The sequence below is a fragment of the Trachypithecus francoisi genome, unplaced genomic scaffold (assembly GCF_009764315.1).
Source record: "Trachypithecus francoisi isolate TF-2019V2 unplaced genomic scaffold, Tfra_2.0 Lachesis_group14, whole genome shotgun sequence".
In the NCBI taxonomy this organism is placed as follows: domain Eukaryota; kingdom Metazoa; phylum Chordata; class Mammalia; order Primates; family Cercopithecidae; genus Trachypithecus; species Trachypithecus francoisi.
Genome location: NW_022681459.1, coordinates 40,242,450 through 40,256,477, shown reverse-complemented (window position 1 = coordinate 40,256,477; position 14,028 = coordinate 40,242,450). Strand labels below are relative to the sequence as shown.

Here is a 14,028-nt window from a genome sequence, read left to right as displayed (position 1 = left end):
CCGCTGTGACAGCACCTGTATTATTTTGTTTTCATGTTGCTGATAAAGACATACCCAAGACTGGGAAGTAAAAGAAGTTAAATTGGACTTACAGTCCCATATGGCTGGGGAGGCCTCAGAATCATGGCGGGAGGTGAAAAGCACTTCTTACATGGTGAGGGCCAGAGAAAATGAGGAAGAAGCAAAAGCAGAAACCCCTGATAAACCCATCAGCTCTCCTGAGACTTATTTTTGGGAAAGACCTGCCCCTTGATTCAATTACCTTCCCCTGAGTCCCTCCCACAACACTTGGGAATTCTGGGAGATACAATTCAAGTTGAGATTTCATTGCAGACACAGCCAAACCATATCAGCACCCGTGGATGTACAGATCCTGGATGCATTTTTTTTTTTGGAAACAGAGTCTCATAACTGTCACCTAGGCTTGGAGTGCAGTGGCTTCATCTCGGCTCACTTGCAGCTTCCCCCTCCCAGGTTCAAGTGATCCTCCTGCTGCCTCAACCTCCTCAGTAGCTGGGATTACAAGCATGTGCCACAACACCTGGCTACTTTTTGTATTTCTAGTAGAGATAGGGTTTGGCATTGTTTTTTTTTTTTTTTTTTTTTTTGAGGTGGAGTCTCGCTCTGTCACCCAGGCTGGAGTGCAGTGGCCGGATCTCAGCTCATTGCAAGCTCCGCCTCCCGGGTTCCCGCCATGCTCCTGCCTCAGCCTCCGGAGTAGCTGGGACTACAGGCGCCCGCCACCGCGCCCGGCTAGTTTTTTGTATTTTTTTAGTAGAGACGGGGTTTCACCGTATTAGCCAGGATGGTCTCGATCTCCTGACCTCGTGATCCGCCCGTCTCGGCCTCCCAAAGTGCTGGGATTACAGGCTTGAGCCACCGCGCCCGGCCTCGGGTTTGGCATTGTTGACCAGGCTGGTCTCAAACTCCTGACCTCAAGTGATCTGCCTGCCTCAGCCTCCCAAAGTGCTAGGATTATAGGCATGAGCCACTGCGTCCAGCCCCAGTATACATTTCTTTTTTTTTTTTTTTTTTTTTTTTTTTTTGAGATGGAGTCTCGCTCTGTCGCCCGGCTGGAGTGCAGTGGCCGGATCTCAGCTCACTGCAAGCTCCGCCTCCCGGGTTCCCGCCATGCTCCTGCCTCAGCCTCCGGAGTAGCTGGGACTACAGGCGCCCGCCACCGCGCCCGGCTAGTTTTTTGTATTTTTTAGTAGAGACGGGGTTTCACCGTATTAGCCAGGATGGTCTCGATCTCCTGACCTCGTGATCCGCCCGTCTCGGCCTCCCAAAGTGCTGGGATTACAGGCTTGAGCCACCGCGCCCGGCCTCGGTTTGGCATTGTTGACCAGGCTGGTCTCAAACTCCTGACCTCAAGTGATCTGCCTGCCTCAGCCTCCCAAAGTGCTAGGATTATAGGCATGAGCCACTGCGTCCAGCCCCAGTATACATTTCTTTTTTTTTTTTTTTTTTTTTTTTTTTTTGAGATGGAGTCTCGCTCTGTTGCCCGGGCTGGAGTGCAGTGGCCGGATCTCAGCTCACTGCAAGCTCCGCCTCCCGGGTTTACGCCATTCTCCTGCCTCAGCCTCCCGAGTAGCTGGGACTACAGGCGCCAGCCACCTCGCCCGGCTAGCTTTTTTTGTATTTTTTAGTAGAGACAGGGTTTCACCGTGTTAGCCAGGATGGTTTCGAACTCCTGACCTCGTGATCCGCCCGTCTCGGCCTCCCAAAGTGCTGGGATTACAGGCTTGAGCCACCGCGCCCGGCCCCCAGGATACATTTCTAAAGCCTGGATTCAGGACAATTTCTGAAACTGTGCACCAAGATGACACTGTCAACTTACATGTCCAAGAACGTTGGAGTGAGCAAGGCGTGAGAGATTCATAGATATGGCATATGATACTGGTTTTTTTTTTTTTTTTTTTTTTTGAGATGCAGTCTTGCTCTGTCACCCAGGCTGGAGTGACACCAGGCCCTGGTGCAATCTTGGCTCACTGCAACCTCTACCTCCCGGGTTCAAGCAGTTCTCCTGCCTCTACAGGCATGCGCCCCCACACCTAGCTAATTTTTGTATTTTTAGTAGAGATGGGATTTCACCATTTGACCAGGCTGGTCTCAAATTCCTGACCTCAGGTGATCCACCCACCTCAGCCTCCCAAAGTGCTAGGATTACAGGTGTGAGCCACCACACCCGCTTGGCCTTAAAATTGCCTTTTAAATCTGTTACACTTGGTGGTATATAGATTTACCCATGATGTAATTCTATAATCAAAATTATAATTAAATTTTAATGAAAATTTTAGTTAATAATAATACTTATGAAAATACTTAGGCTCTAACATTAGGTTTACAACACAGGATTCAAATGGCATCTACAGCATGCTCCATTACATTTTTTGTTTGTTTGTTTGTTTGTTTGAGATGGAATCTCACTCTGTTGCCCATGCTTGAGGGCAGTGGTGCCATCTCGGCTCACTGCAACCTCCGCCTCCCGGGTTCAAGTGATCCTCCTGCTTCAGCCTCCCAAGTAGCTGGATTACAGACATGTGCCACCACGCCCAGCTAATTTTTGTATTTTTAGTAGACACGGGGTTTCACCATGTTGCCCAGAGTGCTCTTGAACTCCTGACCTCAGGTGATCGGCCCACCTCGGCCTCCCAAAGTGCTGGGATTCTAGATGTGCGCCACTGCGCCTGGCCCCCATTACAGTTTTTAAAGGAACAGAGAGGACAAGAAAATTTACCAAAATACTGATGCTGCCTCTGGCTGATGGGATTCATAATGTTTGGGCCTTTCTAAAGTTTCTACCATGTATGGCTTTTAGAAACAATAACCGCCGGGCGTGGTGGCTCATGTCTGTAATCCCAGCACTTTGGGAGGCCGAGGATGGCGGATTGCCTGAACTCAGGAGTTTGAGATCAGCCTGGGCAACATGGTGAAACCCTGTCTCTACTAAAATACAAAAAATTAGCGAGGCATAGCAGCGCACGCCTGTAGTCCCAGCTACTTGGGAGGCTGAGGCAGGAGAATTGCTTGAACCCAGGAGGTGGAGGTTGCAATGAGTCAAGATTGCATGACTGCACTCCAGCCTTGGCAACAGAGTGAGACTCCATCTCAAAAAAGAAAAGAAAAGAAAAAACAACCACTCCCTCCCTACCTCCACATACATAAGTGATTACAGTCTCTGGGCCAAACACACAGAGGAGTTACATCTGGCTGGTGCTAGGATGGAATGCGGGGCAGGTTACCACCTCCCAGGGACTGAGTGCCAAAGTAAGGAGGAAGATTAGAGGTGAGGCTGTAGGGAGACAGCCACAGGCTCAAAGGGCTTGTGCTAAGCTCTTGAGGGGGAAGCTTGATCTGCCTGGGAAGCTTCCAGCTCCTACCTCCTGCAGAGCCCAGAATGGTGTCCAGGAAATATGTGGCCATTGAATGGAAACAGCCTTGGCACAGTAGCCTGCAGGAACCTGGAGACTAGAGACATGGCCACATGAGCAGTGAAGATCTCCCCCGAGATGAGGATCCCCAGAACATAGTGTGGGATGCAGGTCTGGCCTCTGCATACCCTCGGCTTCCTCCATCATTTATTCTCAGACATCTAAACCATCAACATCCAGACGGGGGATCCCAGGAGGGTCTACCTTGTCAAGAGAGGGCAAGTCCACTTCAGGATCAACCTTCCCATGGCCTCCTACTTTCCCTGGTCCACCTTTCCAGGTCATCCATCCAGACTCTCACCAGGGATCATTGCCCTGGGCACCACCAACCCAATGCAGGGACAAGTAGAAAAAGAGCTCTGGGGAAAATACCAAAGGGAATAGTCACTCAATTTTATTGTGATGACAAACTCCTGGCAAAGTTCCAGGCCTCTCTCTGCCTGTGTCTGTGGCTCCATCAACCACAGTGCAGAAGAGGGAGGGTTGTCCTGAGTACCCTATTAACCTGTTCGTTCGTTCGTTTGAGACAGTTTCACTCTTGTCGCCCAGGCTGCAGTGCAATGGCACGATCTCAGCTCACTGCAACCTCTACCTCCTGGGTTCAAGTGATTCTCATGCCTCAGCCACCCGAGTAGCTGGGATTACAGGCGCGCACCACCATGCCTAGCTACTTTTGTATTTTTAGTAGAGATGGGGTTTCAGCATGTTGACCAGGCTGGTCTGGAACTCCTGACCTCAGGTGATCCACCTGCCTCGGCCTCCCAAAGTGCTGGGATTACAGGCGTGAGCCACCACGCCCAGCCAGAACACAGAACTTTCAAAATTTAAACCTGGGGCTGGGCACAGTGGCTCACACCTGTAATCCCAGCACTTTGGGAGGCTGAGACAGGCAGATCACCTGTCAGGAGTTCAAGACCAGCCTGGGCAGCATGGTGAAACCCCATCTTTCCTTAAAAAAAAAAAAAAAAAAAATTAGTTGGGTGTGGTGGCACACACCTGTAGTCCCAGCTACTGGGGAGGCTGAGGCATGAGAATCACTTGAATCTGGGAGGCAGAGGCTGCAGTGAGTGGAGATCGTGCCACTGCACTCCAGCCTGGCCAACCTAGCGAGACTGTCTCAAAAACAAAACAAAACAGGTCCAGGCACGGTGGCTCACGCCTGTAATCCCAACACTTTGGGAGGCCAGGGCGGGTGGATCACCAGGTCAGGAGATTGAGAACATCCTGGCCAACATGGTGAAACCCTGTCTCCACCAAAAATACAAAAATTACCCAGTTGTGGTGCTAGGTGCTTGTAGTCGCAGATACTCAGGAGGCTGAGGCAGGAGAATCACTTGAACCTGAGGCAGAGGATGCAGTGAGCCGAGATCGCGCCACTGCACTCCAGTCTGGGTGTCAGCGAGACTCTGTCTCAAGAAAAAAAGTAAAAGAACACTAAAATGTGGCATTTCCTGGGCGACCCCAGACAAGATGATCACTCTAGATACAGTTTTTAAAAATTAGTTTTCAGCCTGGCCAAGATGGTGAAGCCCTGTCTCTACTAAGCATACAAAAAATTAGCCAGGCTTGGTGGCAGACATGTGTAATCCCAGCTACTTGGGAGGCAGAGGCAGGAGAATCACTTGAACCCGGGAGGCAGAGGTTGCAGTGAGCCGAGATGGCACCACAGCACTCCAGCCTGGGTGACAGGGCGAGACTCCATCTCAAAAAAAAAAAAAAAAAAATTAGTTTTGCCACTGGGTACGGTGGCTTATGTCTATAATCCCAGCACTTTGGGAGGCCGAGGTAGGTGGATCACCTGAGGTCAGGAGTTCAAGACCAGCCTGGCCAACACGGTGAAATCCTGTCTCTACTAAAAATACAAAAATTAGCTGGGCATGGTGGGGTATACTTGTCATCCCAGCTACTGGGGAGGCTGAGGTGGGAGAACTGCTTGAACCCGGGAGGCAGAGGCAGAGGTTGTAGTGAGCCGAGATGGTGCCATTGCACTCCAGCCTGGCCAAGAAGGGCTAAATTCCATCTCAAAAAAAAAAAAAAAAGAAAAATTAACTTTGGGAGTATTGGAGCAGAAAATGTTTGAAAACATGAACAGCTCTCACTTCAACACAAGACCTGAAACCCTGTTGGCAAGAGAGGCCTCTTTGGGGAGAATGTTCACTCCTCTCCTACCCACTCCCTACCACCCTCAACCTCCTGTCTGGGGCACAGTATCAAGGGGTGTACAGTACCTAGCAGGGGCTTGGCACTTAGGCTTCAGTAGGTGCCAGTCCACACTCTCTGAGGTCCATATTGGTTGGTGTCCACCTGGTACTTATGAACCACTTGGGCTCCAGATTTTCCTCATGTCACCTCCCTCCTCAGGGTAACAGATAAAGGCCCCATAGTTCCGAGGAGGCAGAACTTTTACATTCCTAAAAGTATTCTCAGGCCCCCATAACCCCTCATCCCACCTTCAGCTCGCTCACCTTCACCTATCAAATTCGTTTGACATCTGGGCTCCAGCTACTAGCTAGGCTGAGTTCTCCATGAAGGGGACATGGTTGCTGGTCAAAGGGGAAAGCCCATGTCTAAAAATTGATAAACGTGGTTTAGGGGCCTCCAAATACATCCGCAACCCCCAAATACAGCCATTGGTGATATGCGAAATTCAAAAAAATCTAAGAGCGAAGCGGTGATGAGAGTCCATCTGGTCGCTCTTTAGAGGCGGCGCTAGCAGGCAGTCGCAGGAAAGCAGACCCCAGATCACACTGCACTGGCACACAGTGGGTACCCACACATATTTGATAAATAAACACTCTCTCCCTAACATTACTGTAGATAGCAGATAGCTGGCAGCTTGGCCCGGCATCCCAGAGGGGTCTGGATGTCAGGGACTAGATAAGGCCAGCACACTGAAGAGTCGCAGAAAATGCAGGCTGTCAGGCGCGGGCCTGCTGCGGGAGCACCTGCCCTGTCCGACAGCTGCACTGGAAGAGGGGCGTGTGTCTCCCAGCCGGGCGGAGCTGAGACCGCTTCGTCCTCGGCGGGGAACTTCATTTCCCACAGGCCTATGCGTGAGACTCCATTTCCCACAACCCCCTCACTTCCGGCCCCCGGCCGAGGCGCCGCGGACGGTTTCCGGGTTTGGGCCTGGCTCTGTGGTTGAGGCAGCGGCGGTCGCGGCCGGGCGGGCTACGGGCGGCGGGAGCTGGGGAACAGGCATGGACGTTTCAGGGCAAGAGACCGACTGGCGGAGCACCGCCTTCCGGCAGAAGCTGGTCAGTCAAATGTGAGTAGTGGTCGGGGCAGGGGGCTGGATTGCGGGGCCTTCCTCCTTCGCGTGGCGGGCGAGGCCGGGGCCGGATCTGTGAGAAACCTAGGGCGCCGGGAGACAGAAGGCGCCGGGGATTTGCGTGGGTCCCAGAGCGCGGGCCTCCCCTGTCTGGCCCCTCTGTTCCCGACATGAACTGCTCGTTAGCTTTCCTGGGGCCGAGCTCTGCAAACCAACGAGCCCTGGCTTATGAATCATCGTCTTGAGCTTTCTCATTCGTCATTTGTGTGCTTTGGGTGCAGACTTAGCCCCGCTTTTTGAACTACACTGAATAGGGAAAGGGAGAGAGGCAGCCGGCTGTAGTGTGTTTAGCAGAGCTGGGTGCTTCATGTTTTCTCTTCCAGAAAAGCGCGTTAACGGTGAGAGAAAGTGATGGGAGGAGGGTGGATTAAGATGAGATTGGGACGGTAGTTGTTTGGGGTGTGGGCGGTGGGACGGAGGATCTAAGGGTGACCCCCAGAAGGAATGTGGACTTTGCCAAAGGATGGCAGGAAGCCACTGTCAGGAAGCGATCGTCGTTTCTGGAGGAGAGAGTGAAGAACTGGGATCAGGGGCCCCGCCCAGAGGAACTCTAGCCCCTTACCACCGACTGCTTGTTTCTATTAGCAGTTTTTAACTGAGCTTATTGGCGTGTTGTGCTCGCCACAGGTTTGCCTGAGACACAGCCCCTTTCCTGAGGGATGGCATTGTCGGTAAAGGAACCGTCACAGTGCAGTCTTGTCAGTCTGTAATGTTGTGTATACTGCAGAGGTTTCTTGCGAAGCGGCGGTTAACTTGAGCCGACCAGGGGCAGTCTAGTGAGTAGGTGACGAATAAATTGAGTCCTAGAAAGACAAGTAGGAGTGTAAATAGCCACCATTCCAAGCTGAGGAGTTAGGAAACATGTGCATTTACTGCGTGGAGGGAGACCTTGTAGGCTGAGAGTTCCGGGGCTCGAGGAGTAAGGGAGCTCAGGAGATAATGGAATGAGGGTGAGCGGGTACTAGCACTTTAGTGGGGGTGTTGTGCTAAGGAGTTGAGCCTGTGTTTGGCATGTGGCATTCTTTGAAGTAGTGAAAGGCCAGTGATGGGAATATCCCTAGAGTCCCTGGAGATGGATAAAGGACAGAGAAGAGAGACCAGTTAAGCCACTAAGGGAGTTTGAACATTTGGAGGGAGTGGGGAACCTGTCCTTTTTCATCCTTGTATTCTCACTGCTAGCTCACTGCCTGCCACATTGCTCCATGAAATGACTGTGGCATGACCTAGTCGGTCGGGAGATTATAAAGGCCTGCATTAGACAGTGGTAGAAACTGAAAGAGGAAGACAGATTCCAGAGGAAGGGGAATGTAGACAATTCTTGATGACTAACTGGATGGAGGGGGGTGGGGTGTAGGGTGAAGCATTGTGGAAGGAAGGAAGCCAGGCTGAATGCTGGGAAACCTTTCAGTACAGTGGAAAGAGTAGGGACTGTAGAGTTAGTAGCTGTGGGCTTTGGGAAGAATAGCCTTGGGATATTTCTGGGGATATTGCACAATCAGTGAACAGTGTTTTACTGATACACTATAGTTATCTGTAGGTGAAATCTTGAGAGATATCCCACTTCAGGGTTCCTGCAAGAAAAGTCCCCAGGGCAAGGGTTCTTCTTTGGAAAGCCCAGAATTTAAGACCTGGAAGGGTGAGTTGTCATCACAGAAAATGGGGGCAGGGAAAGTGTTAGAGGACTGGGAGGGTGATTGATTGAAGAGTTTATGGGTGTTGAGAGTGACTAGATATTTCCTAACTTAGCTTTATTTTGCTTCCAGGAGAATTGAGTTCTTTTTTTTTTTTTTTTTTTGAGATTGCTGTTGGTGTATTTTTCTATTGCCGCTCTAACAAATTACCACAAATTTAGCATCTTAAAACAACACACATTTGGCCGAGTGTGGTGGCTCACGCGTGTAATCCCAGCACTTTGGGAGACTGAGGCGGGTGGATCGTGAGGTCAAGAGACCAAGACCGTCCTGGCCAACACAATGAAACCCTCTTTCTACTAAAAATACAAAAATTAGCTAGGTATGATGGCACACACCTGTAGTCCCAGCTGTTCAGGAGTCTGAGGCAGGAGAATTGCTTGAACCCGGGAGGCGGAGGTTGCAGTGAGCCGAGATCACGCCACTGCACTCCAGCCTGGTGACAGAGCAGGACTCCGTCTCAAAAACAAACAAAAAACACACATTTATCATCTGGTAGTTTCTGTAGGTCAGAGGTCCAGGTAGGTTTCACTAGGTCTCCTGCTTAGGGCCTAACAAGGCTGAAATCAAGACGTTGGCAGGGTGCATTTCTTACTGGAGGCCCTGGGGTGGAACCTGCTTGCAAGCCCATTTATGCTGTTGGCCATATTCAGTTCCTTGAGCTTGTAGGACTGAGGTGCCCTCTTTCCTTACTGGCTGTTAGCCAGGAGTCAATCTTTGTTCCCAGAAGCTGCCCGAATTCTTTCTCATGCTTTTTATGTGTCTCCCTCCAGCGAGGGCCAGTTCTTCTGCCACATCTCTGATTTCAGCTAGAGAAAATATCCTGCTTTTCAGGGCTCAGATTAGATTTAGTGCACTCGGAGAAGCCAGGATAATCTCTTTATTTTAAAGTTTGTATTTTAATTACATCTGCAGAATTCCTTTTGCCATCTAATGTAGCATATTCCCAAGTTCTGGGGATAAGGCACGAGATGGGCATTCTCCTACCATAGCAGGGAGGAGCAGTTTCAAAGGTTGCCTTCCCTAGGTGGTGATGTGGGTGTTCTCAGTTCTCAAATTTGTCTGTATTCTCTCTAGGATTCACTTTCTCTCTAGGGTTCACGTTGAAGGTCGTGATTCTCAGTGCCTTGATTTATTGTGCTCACAAGGTTAAAAAATTTGCTTTAAAAAAAGATTTGCATTAGAATTCTGGACATACTTTTAACACTTAACTTCCTCCCATGTTTTTACACTGTTGTTTAATTTTGGCCATTTTGGGAAATGCTTTGTACCCAAGTAATTTATAGTTGATGAAGAGATAGAGAAAGTCTCTTGCTTGGCCAGGCACTGTGGCTCACACCTGTAATCCCAGCACTGTGGGAGGCTGAGATCTGGGATTGCTTGAGTCCAGGAGTTTGAGACCAGCCTAGGCAACATAAAAAAAATAACAATTAACTGGGTGTGGTGGTGTGTACTCATAGTCCCAGCTACTCTGGAGGTTGAGGCGGGGGGGATCACTTGAGCCCAGGAGGTCGAGACTGCAGTGAGCTACGATCACACCACTGCACTCCAACCTGGGCCACAGAGCGAGACCCTGTCTCAAAAAAAAAAAAAAAAAGAAAGCATGTTAAGGTTTGACAGAGGAGAAAACATCTGATGGTTAGTTATCTGTCTCTACTAAGAGCCTAGGGAACAGTGCCCCAGAGCATGAGCTAGTATATAATCTAGTCTCCTGGCTCCCACTAAGGAAAAGGGATTTTGAGTTGAGGCTGGCTGTGACTAGACAGCCATTGCAGAGACTCTCCAGTTCAGCCTCTTAGCCCTCCACTGCCTCCACCTCACCTGGGCCCATTCTGGGCTATGGTCTCCTACTCTCTTCCCAGTCCCATCCTTCTTCCCTCAACAGCACAAGTGAGGGTGAGGCCTGAAGTGTAGTCACTGCCCTGCTGCAGAACAGTGACTTCTCTTAGCATTAGAATAAAACTCCAGATGTCCCACCCTCCTAGTCCCTCACCCTGACCTGGTATAGTCACCTTTTCTCCTACCCCCACCCTGTTCTGACCTCTCAGGTCTTTCAGCTTCTTGAACATTCTAAGCTTTTTTTTTTTTTTTTTTTTTTTGAGACAGAATCTTGCTCTGTGGCCCAGATTAGAGTGCAGTGGTACGATGATAGCTCACTGCAGCCTTGGCCTTCCAGGCTCAAACGATCCTCCCACAGTAGCCTTCTGAGTAGGTGGGACTACAGGCACACACCACCACGCCTGACTGATTTTTACATTTTTTGTAGAGATGAGGTTTCACCATGTTGCCCAGACTGGTCTTGAATTCCTGGGTTCAGGTGATCCTCCCTACTCAGCCTTCCAAAGCACTGGGATTATAGATGTGAGCCACTATGCCTGGCCCCTGAGCTCTTTATTTTTAACCAATTTATTATCAAGTGTTTAAGGTATTCAAAAATGAGTAGACTCCTCCCTGCCACTGTATTCATGACTAGCTCCTTCTTTTAGGTGTCTGCTCAGTATCAGATATTCAGAGGATCCTTCCCTGCTTGATCTAAAGTTGGTCACCACCTCTGATATGTTTTATCTCAGCCCTTTTTAGTTTCCCATAGGACCTCATACCTATGAAGCTTGGTACCTGGTATACAAAACAGTTATTGAAGAGTGGAAGGGGGCTGTGTGAGTCACTTCTTTTTTTTTTTTTTTTTTGAGATGGAGTCTCACTCTGTCACCCAGGTTGGAGTGCAATGATGCCATGTCGGCTCACTGCAAGCTCCGCCTCCCAGGTTCACGCCATTCTCCTGCCTCAGTCTCCCAGGTAGCTGGGATTACAGGCGCCCACCACCACGCCCAGCTAATTTTTTTTTTTTTTTTTTTTGAGACAGAGTCTCACTCTGTTGCCCAGGCTGGAGTGCAGTGGCGTGATCTCGGCTCCTGCACCCTCTGCCTCCCAGGTTCAAACGATTCTCCTGCCTCAGCCTCCCAAGTAGCTGGGATTACAGGCACGCACCACCAGACCTGGCTAATTTTTGTATTTTTAGTAGAGATGGAGTTTCACCATGTTAGTCAGGCTGGTCTCAAACCCTGACCTCATGATCCGCCTGCCTTGGCCTCCCAAAGTGCTGGGATTACAGGTGTGAGCCAACGCACCCAGCTGGGTCACCTCTTGTATTACAGTGGCATTCTTTATTTTTTAATTTTTTTCTTTTTTGAGGCGGAGTCTCTTTGTCGCCCAGGCTGGAGTGCAGTGGTGCGATCTCGCCTCACTGCAAGCTCCACCTCCTGGGTTCACGCCATTCTCGTGCCTCATCCTCCCAGGTAGCTGGGACTACAGGCACCTGCCACCATGCCCGGCTAATTGTTTTCGTATTTTTAGTAGAGACCGGGTTTCACCATGTTAGCCAGGATGGTCTTGATCTCCTGACCTCGTGATCCACCTGCCTCGGTCTCCCGAAGTGCTGGGATTACAGGTGTCAGCCACTGCGCCCGGCCTAGTTTTTTATTTTTTAAGAGACAGGGTCTTGCTTTGTCACTTGGGCAGGAGTGCAGGTGTTGTGATCATAGCTCACTGCAGCCTCAAACTCCTGTACTCAAGTGATTCTCCAGTGCAGTGGTGTTCTTTACCTGAACCAGTGTACATTGTAAAGCTCTGGAGCCCCTGCTTTCTCCACTTGGTAACCGTTCTTTTTTTTTCTTTTTTTTTTGAGACGAAGTCTTGCCCTGTGGCCCAGGCTGGAGTGCAATGGCGCGATCTCGGCTCACTGCAACCTCAGCCTCCCGGGTTCAAGCAGTTCTCTGCCTCAGCCTCCCGAGTAGCTGGGATTATGGGCACCCGCCACCACGCCTGGCTAATTTTTGTGTTTTTAGTAGAGATGGGGTTTAACCATCTTGGTCAGGCTGGTCTTGAACTCCCAACCTCATGATCCACCTGTGTCGGCCTCCCAAAGTGCTGGGATTACAGGCGTGAGCCACTGCACCGGGCCGAGCCTTTCTTTTTTTTTTTGAGACGGAGTCTCGCTCTGTCGCCCAGGCTGGAGTGCAGTGGCCGGATCTCAGCTCACTGCAAGCTCCGCCTCCCGGGTTTACGCCATTCTCCTGCCTCAGCCTCCCGAGTAGCTGGGACTACAAGCGCCCGCCACCTCGCCCGGCTAGTTTTTTGTATTTTTTAGTAGAGACGGGGTTTCGCCGTGTTAGCCAGGATGGTCTCGATCTCCTGACCTCGTGATCCGCCCGTCTCGGCCTCCCAAAGTGCTGGGATTACAGGCTTGAGCCACCGCGCCCGGCCGAGCCTTTCTTAATTGTATCCCTCATCAATGAAATGATAGGAGGCCAATTTGTTTTACAGGTATGGTGGAAGGGAAAAATGAAGAGACCTCTGTACAAGCCTTTGCAGAGGTCTTGGGACTCAGTGGTGAGCTCCCTGCCACCACCTCCTGTGCCCTTCCAGGAGTAGGAGATTCTATAGTCTTGGAGAATGAAGGTAATACCCCGATACCCCAAGCCTGGTTAGGGAAATTGATGACACTTACTGGAGCCTGTGGGGAGGGTAGTTGGGAAATTGTTAGTAGGTTCATGTTGGCTTTTTTTTTTTTTTTTTTTTTTGAGACAGAATCTTGCTCTATCACCCAGTTTGGAGTGCAGTGGCATGATCTTGGCCTACTGCAACCTCTGCCTCCCGGGCTTAAGCGATCCTCCCACCTCAGCCTTCCCAAGTAGCTGGTACTACAGACGTATGCCACCAGGCCCAGCTAATTTTTGTATGTTGTGTAAGAGACAGGGTTTCACCATGTTTCCCAGGCTGGTCTTGATCTCCTGGGCTCAAGCGATCCACCTACCTCGGCCTCCCAAAGGGCTGGGATTACAGGTGTGAGCCACCATGCTTGTGTTTGTTGACTCTTCACTGAACATCTACTCTCCCTGCAGAAACTGCAGGATAAGCCACCCTTAGAACCAATTTAACTGGCCTTTCTGGGGCTTGGACTTCCTCATGGGATTGCTGGGTTAATGTTGAGCCTGTCTCTGGGCTGTAGTCTCTCAGAGAACAAGTGTGCATCTGCAGTGACTAGTGCTGCACCTGTCATGCAGGTTTGTAGAAAATATTTAAGCTGTGAATGAACAAAAGGACCTTATCAGCTATTTTCTTTCAATTCTTTTTTATTTTTCTGTCACCTTATTCTTGAGACTTTTATCCGTGCCACCCCTCTGTACAGCAGATTGCACATATAAAGATGAAATAAATAGATGTCCATTGGGCAAAACAGTACAGAGAGGAGGTGACACAACTGGGAAAGGACAGTCCAGTATCTGGTGAAGTGCCAGAAGAGGCTCAGGGGAAGCATGGAATGGAGCTGGGACTAGCAGGTCAGCCACCTCTTCTAGTGAAGCCTCCAGAGAGACGTGAGCTCCAAGTAAGACAACACAAGGAACAAAACATACAATTGAACAGCAACTTCCAGGGATCTGGAGAGGTCTTCAGAAGAATGGGGAGTGCCTTTAAACTTGCAAGCCAAGATTCTGCCTGTGGGTTATGGTCCTTGCCGTAGGCAGAAGCCAGTGAGTCAGCCTTGGCTGAGCTTTTTCTGTGGCTTTTCCCA

General features: G+C 50.1%; 1 protein-coding gene across 5 annotated transcripts in view; it reads left to right on the top strand.

Moving 5' to 3' along the window:
• The first annotated feature begins 6,503 nt into the window (after positions 1-6,503).
• MED15 (mediator complex subunit 15) overlaps positions 6,504-14,028 on the top strand; it is an 86,873-nt gene continuing 79,348 nt past the window's right edge. For 2 of the 5 annotated variants that reach the window (XM_033232852.1, XM_033232854.1), the window contains exon 1: positions 6,504-6,702. In XM_033232852.1, the coding sequence (XP_033088743.1) occupies positions 6,635-6,702 (68 nt within the window). In that variant the 5' untranslated portion in view covers positions 6,504-6,634. The remainder of the gene's footprint in view (positions 6,703-14,028) is intronic. The other 3 variants (XM_033232855.1, XM_033232856.1, XM_033232853.1) reach the window with 2 other exon arrangements.